The 11,375-nt window shown below is 52.7% G+C and overlaps 2 protein-coding genes across 2 annotated transcripts in view; one reads left to right on the top strand and one right to left on the bottom strand.

Moving 5' to 3' along the window:
* Positions 1 to 384, top strand: part of FTH1 (ferritin, heavy polypeptide 1) — a gene marked incomplete at its 5' end in the record, with an annotated part of 2,504 nt that extends 2,120 nt beyond the window's left edge. The window contains one exon of the mRNA XM_010007458.1: positions 55 to 384. Within this exon, the coding sequence (XP_010005760.1) occupies positions 55 to 219 (165 nt within the window). The remainder of the gene's footprint in view (positions 1 to 54) is intronic.
* Positions 385 to 1,819: 1,435 nt separating this feature from the next.
* On the bottom strand, positions 1,820 to 10,841 carry BEST1 (bestrophin 1). Its single transcript, XM_010007457.1, has 9 exons — positions 10,690 to 10,841; positions 9,680 to 9,774; positions 8,773 to 9,006; positions 7,905 to 8,059; positions 6,761 to 6,838; positions 5,213 to 5,365; positions 4,728 to 4,808; positions 3,745 to 3,896; positions 1,820 to 3,008 (listed from the first exon to the last, which is right to left on the bottom strand). The coding sequence occupies exons 1-9, from the start codon at positions 10,839 to 10,841 to the stop codon at positions 1,820 to 1,822; spliced, it is 2,289 nt and encodes a 762-aa protein (XP_010005759.1).
* Between the last annotated feature and the right edge of the window lie 534 nt (positions 10,842 to 11,375).

The raw sequence follows: 11,375 nt of genomic DNA, 5'->3' as shown, positions 1-11,375 counted from the left end.
CAGGAGAAGCTTGTGTTCATGCCTGCATTTCACACTCTCTTGTCTCCCTTTCAGTTGTGTGACTTCATTGAGACTCATTACCTGGATGAGCAGGTGAAAGCCATCAAAGAGCTGGGTGACCATGTGACCAACCTGCGGAAGATGGGGGCACCAAAATATGGCATGGCAGAGTACCTCTTTGACAAGCACACCCTTGGGGACAGTGACAATAACAGCTGAAGAGCCACCCTGTGGGTTTCAGTGGGACTCCTACTTTGCTGTCCAGCCATGCATGCATCTTCAGCTCTCTAGATAAACAGTTCTTATATTCTGTACCAAATATCACCCCTATTTTCTCTTGTGTTTTGTGTACTGCCCTCCATCCAATAAAGTGACTTGGTTCCAGGTGGCTTTCTCTGTTTCTCTCTGGAGTGAGAGGCCTGCACTGGCAGGGTTGTATTCCATGGTCTGTGCAGCCATGAGTTGGGCATAGATGGAAAATGTGAGAGGAATCAGGTTTTACTTGTTTTGGTGCTTTTATAAAAATGACTCTTGTCCCTTCTGGTGGGATTTCCTGCAGGAATTGCTCAGTGACTGAAGTTGTGTTTTAAAATGTCTTTGCCACCCAAGCTGTTGATGTAATAAATGCTCAAGGAAAGGAAGGTTTGAGTATCTGAGCTTGTTGAATGTGTCCCTGTGAATTCAGGTGAGGCTGTTGAAGTGAGGGTTGGCACCTCACCATTGTGTCTAACAAATGGTGCTGCTGTGTGGAGAAGACATGGAGAGAAGAGATTTCAGAGCTGGGAACTGTTAAAGAGGCTGGACTGAAGCTGCAGGAGCTGCCTCAAGGCCACTGGGTAGTGGTGACCTCTGCCTGGGTCCAGCAGCTGCACTGGGAAGGTGGGGAGAGGGTGAGAAGGGATGTGGGAGGTGGTTTAGATTTGTTATGTGCTCCCTGTGGTACAGGGGACTTGCAGCTGTTTCTGAAGAGAGAAGTACGAAAATCTGGTTCCTCAATTCTTGTTGCAGGGAAACTAAAATGAGGAAGCAAAACAGATGGTGCTTGACTTCAGCCTTTTATTTTTGTAGGAGGGAAAGTAAACAGCTCAGAGCTGCACGGGGTCTGCTGCCAGCCACGTGGCTGAGCACTGCCAGGTTGCTGGCAGATGTGGAACCCCAAAAGGAAGCAGTGTGCTGGGCAGCTGCTGCTGCCTGCAGCCTCCTGTTCTAATGGGCACTTGTCCTGCCCTACCCTGGCACTTTTCCATTACTGGATAACACCAGCTAGACATGACTGTGGGGCTGCAGCACAAATGCTGCTTCAGCCTCTTTCCCCGGAGTATCTTGACTAGTGTAAGTCCTGCCTGAGACCTGTGGTGGGTTGTGGGACCGATGTTGGCATCAAGCTCCAGTTCCAATGGCTGTGATGAGGAGGGAAGGCATCCATGTTAACTATACTCCTGTTTGGGGCTACACCTGCACTCCAGGTTCTTCAGGCTGATCCCTGCTGAGCTCATGTTCTGCTGGTAGCCATCTGCAGTATTTAACACTCCAAGCCTTTTTTTCTTGTCTTGCTACAAATTTAGAGGGTTTTTAAAGTGTTTTATTGTTGTTGCAACCCCAGCTGTGCCTGCTGCTGTGCCTGAGGCCAGCAGGGCTGTGTGGTTAGTGCTGCCTTTAGCCTTGGGCTGGGCTCTACCTGCATGTTCCAGCCAGAACGTGGTGACTTGGCTGCACTGTCCTTGCTGGGGTAAGTGCCAGTGTAGTCAAGGTGTGGAGATACTGCAGTACCACTAACACAGCAGGTATCTCAGCAGAACCCTGTGTCTCTTGGTCTCCTCTAGCTGTACTGATCTATCTGCTCTTCACCTGTGCTTTCACTTGTCTCCATGATCACCTCCATCAGCCCCACGTAGTCACCTTCAGCTAGAGAGATGCCAGAGTCATTAGGGGATGGACTCTCTGCTCTTCTTGGCTCTTTTGTAGTAGTGTTAGTGCTTCCATTTCCACTCTCTCTTGCAGTCCTGGAAACTTCTGGGTGTTGGTCTGGAGCACTGGCTGCATCTTCTAAACTCAGGCTGCAAGTGTCTGGGCCCATGTTCCCCATGGAGGACCTTTCCAGCACTGGGGATGTGACAGGAGGGAAGGAGAAGCAGAGGGAGGTGCTGCCTCCAGGGGTTTTGTTCGTGGGGGTGTGAAAGGCACTTGAGTGCTCAGAGTTGGGTGTGGCTGATGCTGTGCTCTCCAGGGTTAGCCGGGGTGGGTGGGAACCTTTCAAGCTCTTCAGGCTCTTGAAGCTACCCTGCTTCTCGTGGTCTGGGGACTCAGCCAGGAAGGGGAATTTCAGGCTATCTGATGCTGTGGACCGAGCTCCTGGACTTCCTGTAGTGGAAGCTTCTCTGCTTTTCGAGTTGCTCTGCTCTTCTTCTACTGGTAGAATCAGCGAGTCGGGGCCTTTGCTCCGATCTGTTGGCCAAATAAATGTTTCCTTTGCCCCTGAGCCAAGGGAGCTCTGGCTTTTATTCAAGTCACTGACCCTGGAGGGTGAGGTGTTGGCGATGCCATCCCGAAGAGAAGTGGAACAGGCAGCAATGCTGGAGAGGGCAGGAGGCTTCTTGCGGCCTTGGCGTCTGGAAGGGAAGATCATGGGGATGGAGCTGATGGGTGTCTGTGGAGCGCTGTAGAAACCAGGCCTCTCATAGAATGGGGTTGACATGAAGGCATCAAAATCCCTTAGCTTCCTGTCTTCGCTGTCCCACTGGTCCTGTGAGCTGGAGTCTCTCCTTGGTTGGTTGATGCTGCAAGGGCTTCCAGGCTTGCCCACGTCTTGGTAGGTGTAATGGGAGAAGGGGGCTGAGGGGTCTCCTCGTCTGCGCAGCAGGTTCATCCGGGAAGAGGACCTGGAGAAGCTGGGTGACTGGACACCAAGGAGGCGGCCCAGGTGTCCCAGTAAGGGTGTGGAGTGGTTGGCCTCTTCATTCTCTTTGATTTGCTCCAGCGGCTGGAACTCCATCTCTTCTTTCTGCATGCTGGGAAAAGGCAAAAGGGGCTGTTACACCACCACCAGAAGAGGTGGTTTCTGGTGGAGAGGTGGGCAGCACAGGGAGTGCTGCTGCCAGGGGTGAGCCTCTACCTTCTTGTCTTGTTATTAGATATGTGAGGCCCCCCACAATGAGGGGGGTGGGAAGGGAGGGAGATCAGAGGCATCATTTTCTGGGAGGCTGAGATCTGGGGTGTTCAGCCTAGAGAAGGCTCCAGGGAGACCTTAGAGCACCTTCCAGTGCCTGAAGGGGCTCCAGGAAAGCTGGGGAGGGGCTTTGGACAAGGGCAGGGAGGGAGGGGATGAGGGGGAGTGGTTTCAGGCTGGAAGAGGGAAGATTTAGGTTGAATATTGTGAGGAAACTTTTCACTGCGAGGGTGGTGAGACCCTGGCCCAGGTTGCCCAGGGAAGCTGTGCTGCCCCATCCCTGGAAGTGTTGAAGGGCAGGTTGGATGGGGCTTGGAGCAGCCTGGGCTGGTGGGAGGTGTCCCTGCCCATGGCAGGAGGGTTGGTACTAGTTGATCTTCAAGGTCCCTTCCCACCCAAACCATTCCATGATTTTCCACAGAGGATGTTTGCTATTGTCTTTGGATGAGCAAAAAAGTATCTGGGAGCAAGATTTCACAGGCTAGTGCTCCCTCTTATTCCTCAAGTACAATATCCTGCACAAAACCTGATCCAAGGTGTAGACATGGACTGTCCTGGCACCCTGTGACTGTGCTCACCTGATGTCAAAGGTTGAGCCAAGGAATGACGGGCGCTTGTACTCGGCAGTGGCTGCAGTGTAGGGTGGCTGGGGGTCCGGCTCATTCCAGTACAGGTCCTTCTCCAGAATGGGCAAATCCTGGTGCATCTCATCCACTGCCATCAGGGAGACCTGCAGGGGACAGCAGAAGTGTCTTATGGGGTGAGCAGCGTTATGTGTGGCTGTTATTGGAGAAAGAGATGCTGGGCAGGAGGGAGCCATGTGGTGAGGGTTGGGTGGGTTTGCTGTGTGGTTTCCTGTCACTTGGGTTGGTTTTCACACTAAGAGATTTGATTGATTGGAAGGAAAGTGATGCTGGAGGAGAGAGGAAAGCAATATGCTCTCTAGGACAGAAGGGCTGGGTGGAAGGGCTGAAAGTGAAAAGTTATTGCATGGAAGAAAGCAGAGGAGGCAGTTTTAGATACAGGCACAAGTGGAAAAAGTGAGGGAGGGGCAGGAATGATGTGTCAGTGAAAGGCAGTGAGGGCTTGAAAGGTGATCTGGATCCATGGTGTGTCCCAGAGCATGGACTGAAGCTGCAGTTGGTCTCGTCGGTGTACAAAGATGCCCTAAAAGACACATTGTCCCTGGTGTAGGGAGGTTTTCCTGGCACAAGCCTTGCCCCACATTCTTCTTGGAGCCTGGGATGTCTCTTTGGCTGCTGAGGGGGAACACTGAGCTGATCACCTTCACCCTCATGTTTGTTAGGAAACCTTATTGCTCTGCTCCTGCTCTCCTACCCATCTCCCTCTGGAGATCCTAATCTTCTTTAAGGCTGCAGCCTCGGCAAAACCTGAAGGGCAACAAGGGCTGCTTCTCCACCCCATGGCAAGCAGGGGAGGTGGGTGGCAGAGGTGTTGCAGGAGAAGTTGGTGACTCATGGGGGTTTCTAAACCCTCGGGAGCAGTCCTGAGGGTTCCTCTGCAGGTCAGGCACATCTGGAGGATCTTCCCTTTACTTTACCTGCAGGTTCCTGTCAATGAGCCAGTTGGTTTCGAAGTCATCATCGTCCTCCCCAAAAGGGTTGATGAGCTGCTCGGCCACCTGCATGTGGAGACCACACAGCAAAGGTCATCATGGTCATACCTGCCCATTTCCCTGCAGGGAGAAGGCCTGTGGGGCACAGTCAAGTGTGACATCCCCTGAACTTGGAGCAATGCTTTTCCTCCCAAAAAGGAGCGGGGTGATGGAGGTGTACCCCACTGCCTTCTCCCCAGAGTGGTCAGGACCAAAGCTTAAGAAAGGCAGAGCTGATCTCCATGGTGAGACACTCTAACTGAGAAGGTCTCTGCAATACCCTCAGCCCTTGTTGGCTTCTCACTTCCTTGCCAGCACCTGGCATGTTGTCCACTGGCCAAAGAACACAGCTGGGTACCTGCTGAGCAGAAACTGGGAAGGGCCCTTGGGTGGGTCAGATTTGGGTTCCAGACATACCTTCTTGGACTTACCTTTAGCCAGCCAGCATAGAAGAAGAACTGCAAAAATGTGAAGACAGGCACGAAGAGGTCCAGCTCATGGCCAGGATATGCTTTTTCTGGATCCAGGAACTGCCTCCCAATCAGACAGGCCAGGAAGAAGCTGTAAACAGCCACGGTCACCACCTGGGAAAGATGCCAGGGGACACACCAGAGGACCTTAAGTTCCCAGCTTGCTTTCCCAGCATCAGTTCCACCCCACACAACTCCAAACAGCAGCAAACTGCTGGTTCTGGAGCCTTTTGAAAGTCTTGGGTTCAGTAATGACAGGGTTCTCCTCTGCTCTTTGCAGGAAGATGCATTTCCACTGCAGAAAGCTTTAAATGTGCCCATGTTGTCCCTGGAATGACATCTGTGCAGGGGCCAGAGAAAGAGAGTGGCAGAAGAAAGCAGGTGACATCCTGGATGGAAAGAGCCTGAACAACCTGCTGCATGGTGGTTCTGCTCCTGAAGTGAGGGGTGCTGAGAGCCCTTCCCATTCCTCCTCTTCCCTCTCCTGCTCCTGTCTGGAGCCCCTCATGGTTCAGGGTGTCCTGGGGCTGCTTCCAACCCCAGGGAGGGGAACCCTGGCAGTGCTGCCAAACTCTGAATTAGCTCCTTCCTTCCTGGTCCTCACGCTGGGCCTTTTTTATATTTGCCTGCTTGTTTACCCAGATTTCAGGCTCCAATGAACTTTGTGCCTTTCTCTGTAATCACGAGACTGGAAACTTCCCCTTTGCAAATGAAAAGCAGCTGAGAATTCCTGCGTGGTTCCTTGACACAACAAGCAAGAGGGTTGAAAACAAACCCCTGGCATCACAAGGCTCTGGAACCAGCCTTGTTCCTTGCAGTGAACAGCACAGGACTGTTCCACCACAGGCAGGACAGAGAGGGCCTGGAATGACTGACACCTGTGGATGGACACTAATTAAAAAAAGGGGTTGTGTACTGCAGAGACATGCTTTGCTTTTGCTCCTGCTGTGCAGGACACTGGTCTGTGCAGGAATATAGATTCCCAACATGTTCCCATTAACCTTCAGCGCTGCCTGAGAGGAAGCAGATCCAGTTTCCCAGTGCAGTTCATCAGTGATATCTGAGAGCTGGACTGGGTGAGACAAAGGAGCAAGTTGGTGCCCAAGTGTCTGTCTGGGTTTGCATCAAAAGGGCTGTTAAATAGCTCCCACACATGTGACACAGCTCCAGAGCTGCCCTGCCATCTGAGTGGCACGTGTGGTTAGTTCTTCCTGGACAGCCAGGGCTCCTGCAGAGGTGTTAGGGAAATAAGGCTGGGTTGGGTGTGAGCTGCTGAGTTCCCTGTCATCCAGTGGTTTGGGTTGGAAGGGACCTTCAGAGGCCATCTGGTCCAGCCCCCCTGCAGTGAGCAGGGACACCTTCAACTAGATCAGGTTGCTCAGAGCCCCATCCAACCTGACCTTGGATGAGCCGACATGTGTAGGGTGGGGGTGAAGGGTCCAAGTGTATCTTTGGGTGTGGGTGGGAATGGGGGTGCCTGGGTAGGGAGCCTGGGGGGTCCCTTCTCACCTGGGTGTAGACCAGGGGGATGCTGATCCAGTCGTACCCGTAGAGTCGCCCACACTGGCTGCGCAAGGTGTTGAGCTCCTGCAGGGGGGAAACCAGTGGCCTGGCAGCATCATCTCACATCTTCTCACTGGGGACACTGAGCCTCCCCAGCTCCATTGCCCTTTGTTGCTCCAGCCCATTCCCTCCCACTCACACCTTCTCTGGAAGGAGGGGATCATCCAGGATGCCTGCTCCCTCTGTGCCCAGCCTCATCCCAACATTCCACCAGGAGGGTCTCACTTTTGCCCTGGAGGATCTCCTTGCTCCCTGGGTGTCTCCATCTGAGCCCAGAATCCCCCTTCCTAGCTCACTTCATAGCAGAGTTTTTCTCATAAAATGAGCATCCAACAGGTTAGGCAAAGAATGTCTTGGGAGCATCCATTTCTTTCTCTAGACTGTCTAGTAAGTCTAGATCAATGGCTCAGGGGAAGATCTTGCTCTCTGGGCACATGAATCTCACTCCAGGCAACAGAAACAACAGGGCTTTCTCTGCACATGAACACCAGGAAGGATGAGCTGCTCTGGACCTTTTTTCTCTGCAGCTGGGCATCATTGCCAGGTCTTCCCTGTGGAGCATGGCCTGCCTCCCTGGACTAGCCAAGAGTTTTCATTAGTGAAGTTTTCTGCATGGACCTTTGTTGTAGGGGATGCTTTTGACTTATCCTGGTCTCTTCCAGATATGTGCTTCCTTGTGGCTTTCCATCTATATCCTAGAGACCTCCACTGGCCACTGTCATTCACTGTTCTGGAGTGTGTGAAGGCTGATGAAGGACCTGCTATGTGTGTCTCCCATTGCCACACCCAGATGTCAGTCCCATGGTTTCTCCCAGTCCCACATTTTTGAAAGATGTCACATCCCCTTTGCCTCTAACAGACGTGACGTCGCTGCCTTGTCAGCAGGCCACAAAAACCTCTGCTCTGTCATGAGCTGGAGAGCTGCAGTGGGGGCATTTCCCATCCAGTGTAATATCCCCAGGGACAGGCTTGGCTCCCTGTCCTTCCTCACCATTCCCGTTCTTTGCCTGAGCTCTGGAAATCCCGGTAGTTCCCCCTAGAGGAGCAGACAAGGATCTCAGGCAGTTGCCTGTTGGCCTCAGTCACTCACGTTCAGGATGCCTTGGAGCAGAACGCTGTCCCGGATCCTCCCCTCGTTCCTTGCCTTCACAGCCAGGTTGGAGAACCACACACACGGGATCCAAAACTTGTTGTGGGGTGAATTCAAGCTCTCAAACTTCTTGTGTTCTTCTGGTGTCATGAGGCCTGGGTGGAAAAGAATAGATAGGAGAGGGCTGGGCATAGGATGAAGAAAGGAACTGATCTGGTCTGAAATGAAAGCATCTAAATCTCAGGTGGTCACCTTAGCTCTCCTTAAAAAGCACAGGGGAAACTCAGGCCCTCTGGGGGACACGTAGAAGGAGGACAAGTCTCATTAAAACATTGAGCTATAGGAGTGAGAGGCAGGTTTCTTCTCATTCCACTTTGATGTCTGCAGCACATCTAGCCAGATCCCAGTCAGCAAGGGAGACAAAGTTCTGCTGAGGGTGCAATGGTGTTCAGAGACACCTGCTGAGAATGGGACTATTTCTGTCCTCGTTGTGCCTTCTCTTTCTGGATTGCAAAGGGGAGCTGGTCTGAAATGAAAGCATCTAAATCTCCTCTCAGGGAGTTGTAAAGAGGTGGGGATTGGGCTGTTCAATGAAGTTACGAGGGACAGGACAAGAAGTGAAGAACAGTGAAGTTACAGCCTTTCCAGGAGCTGTCAAGAGTGATGAGGTCTCCTCTCACCCTCCTTACCTCTAGCCTAAACACCCTCAGCTGCTCCTCACAAGACCTCTACTCCAAACCTTTCACCAGCTTCATTGCCCTTCTCCAGCAGCTCAACACCCTTCCCACGGTCAGACGCCCAGAACCCAACACAGGATTGGAGGTGCAACCTCAGCGCTGCCCAGCAGAGGGGTAAAAGCTGAGCTGACCTGCCCTGACGACGTGCTCCATGCTGGGGAAGCGCTTGTAGACGGCGGTGCTGACGGAGCGCAGGATGAGGACGCTGCAGAGGTTGCTGTAGCGCATCAGGGTGCGGCGCAGGAGCCGCCCGTACTCGTCCTCCCCGTCCACGTTGCAGGAGACCAAGTTCATGATGCGGTCAGGCCAGGGGATGCTCTCGTACTGGGCCCACCAGCGGGACACCACCAGGGCCACGTAGAAGCCTAGAGGTGAGCTGAGAGGATTAGTCCATCCTAAAGGAGCAGGTGGTGGCATCCATGGGATCGTGGGTGGGAAAGGACCTTCAGGATCATCTAGATCCAACCCCCTGCATGGGCAGGGACACCTCCCACCAGCTCAGGCCGCGCCAAGCTCCATCCAACCTGCCCTTCAACACTGCCAGGGATGGAGCTTCCAAAACATCTCTGGGCAACCTGTTCCAGGGTCTCACCTCCCTCACAGGGAAGAATTTTCTCCCAATGTCTAACCTAGATCTCCCCTCTTCCAATGTTAATCCATTCCCACCTGTCCTCTCGCTACATGCCCCTGTAGATGATGTACAGGGAGGCTGGTGCTGCTCACAGGGGGATGCAGGTGTGCCTGGAGGGCAATTCCAACCTCCATGCCAAAGTGAGAGTCTGGGTTTCAGGGGGGGGTGTGTTTTATGATACTCTGTGCCTGCCCTCCCAGCAGGACCCAGAACACTTTAGTACAGCTGGCCAGAGCAAGCTGTGTGCTGGGGCCATACCTCACAGGGGGTGATGTCTTCTGCTTGAAGACTTTTAGAAAGGCAGAGGGAGGGATCTGCTTGGTGAAACTTGCTGGGCTCTAGCAAAGCAGGGAGAAGGAATGCTGGCCTGTTCCCCTCCCTGTGTGTTCCCAGGCAGAGCTCCTTACCCAGCACGAAGGACACGGGGATGAGCTCAGCATAGCTGTTGCAGTAGAGTGCCAGCTTCTCAAACATCAGCCTTTGGCTCTCACTCAGGATCAGCCTGAAAGGGAGAAGCAGAAGCATCAGTCTCAGAGAAGAGTCTGGGCCTGCTGGGACAGGAGCCTGGCAAAGGGAGCCAAGGGTGGGTGACACTGCTATGCTGTGAGTCTGGGGGTGATGTGAGTGAACAGCCCTGGTGAGCCAAGGACCTCAGCCCAGCTCCCCAAAACACCCTGCAGACCAGTCTGGAGGAGCCAGAAGTGGTCACTGATGGAGAGTCTGTGATGAGTGATGGAGCCTGATGTCAGGGAGATCCCTATTCTTCCCACTCAGCAGGGTGCTGTGTGGTGTCAAGGGTCTGACACAGAGCTTGGAGGTGCACCCTAAGTCACTTAACATCCTGCAAAAGCTCAGCCCAAGCTCTGCTCTTTCTTCCCTGAGTTCTGCCTCTTCCTTAGAGCTGCTTCCCTGCCTCTCTGCTACATCTGTGATGGACCCAGCTCAGGGAGCTCCCTGTCTTCCCTCACCAAAACCAAAACAGCCAGAGAGTCCAGTTGCCCCATAGCAGATCTGTGGTCCCAGAGCTGATGTCTGCTCTCAAAAATGTACCCAAGATATTGCCTGTTGTGTAACAAAGGAAACTCCCTCCTAGAGCTCCCCACTGTGAGACATCTGTGGTGCTAGTTCAGTCATGGTCTCCACTGATCTAGACATTATTCTTCTGGAGGTAATCATCAAATGCAACAGTTCAGCCTAAAGAAGAGAAACTCTCTGCTTCCCAGAAAAAGGAGATTTATCAGCTGCCTGGCCACAGTGGAGCAGTGAGGAGGGACCTTTCCTTTCCTCCTGTGAACAGGTGAGTGGCTGGCCAGGTCCTCTTCACCAGGACCACTGTCCCAAACCTGTGTTAACTCAGTTGTCCTGCTCCAGGAGAGGCTGAGAGCAAGGGGCTATGCAGGGCTGAAAGGATGTTTACCTGTAGATAAGACTGATGGTGAAGTAGAGAAAGATGAAAATAAGGAACTCGGAGTAGAGAAGTTTGTAGATACTTCCTTTCCATTGGAGCAGGAGCTGTGAGAAGGTACCGAGTCGGGCATCGGCCACACGGTTGGTGTATGTCACTGTCATCACAGGTCCTGGGGGAGATACAAGGCAAGCAGGTGTTGGAGCTGCCAGCAAGCTTGTGCAGGGGGAGGAGACAGGGACACCTCAAGGGTCCCAGCAAGTGAGTGAGATGGAAGGAAGAGAGGAAGAGAGAATAAAACAATGAATTGAGATCAAAAGGCAGGTGGGATCATCATCATGGAATGGTTTGCGTTGGAAAGGACCTCAAAGATCATCTAGTTTCAGCCCCCTGCCCCAGTCTGTGAGGTCCTTTCCAACCCAAACCAGAAGGAGATTTATGATAGGCAATTAATTTGATAAGCTTGCCATCTTTGTCCCGTCTTGGAGGTGCATGTGAGCTGGTTCCAAGGATAGAGAATATACTTCCTGGTGGAGCCCTTGGTTTCTAGTGTTTGATTATCAGCAGTCAAGTGGGGCTGGTTGGTTGGAGTGGACAGAACCCTCTTGCCACTGCCTTCCACAACAATTTCAGATTCATTCTCAGAACCACAAACTCCAAATTACTGTTTCTTGTAGTATTTGCTTCAAGTGTGTTGT

This window comes from Chaetura pelagica, unplaced genomic scaffold, assembly GCF_000747805.2.
Source record: "Chaetura pelagica isolate M959 unplaced genomic scaffold, ChaPel_1.0 scaffold401, whole genome shotgun sequence".
NCBI classification, from domain to species: Eukaryota; Metazoa; Chordata; class Aves; order Apodiformes; family Apodidae; genus Chaetura; species Chaetura pelagica.
This window is presented reverse-complemented; position numbering and strand designations above follow the sequence as displayed.

Bases quoted from the DNA above. Each gene is read 5' to 3' on its own strand.
- BEST1 (XM_010007457.1), bottom strand. From the start codon at position 10,841: ATGACAGTGACATACACCAACCGTGTGGCCGATGCCCGACTCGGTACC. The intron at 9,775-10,689 runs GTAAACATCCTT...TCTCCCTTTCAG, and splicing joins ACCATCAGTCTTATCTACAG to GCTGATCCTGAGTGAGAGCC. The intron at 6,839-7,904 runs GTGAGTGACTGA...TCCCCCCTGCAG, and splicing joins TGCTCCAAGGCATCCTGAAC to GAGCTCAACACCTTGCGCAG.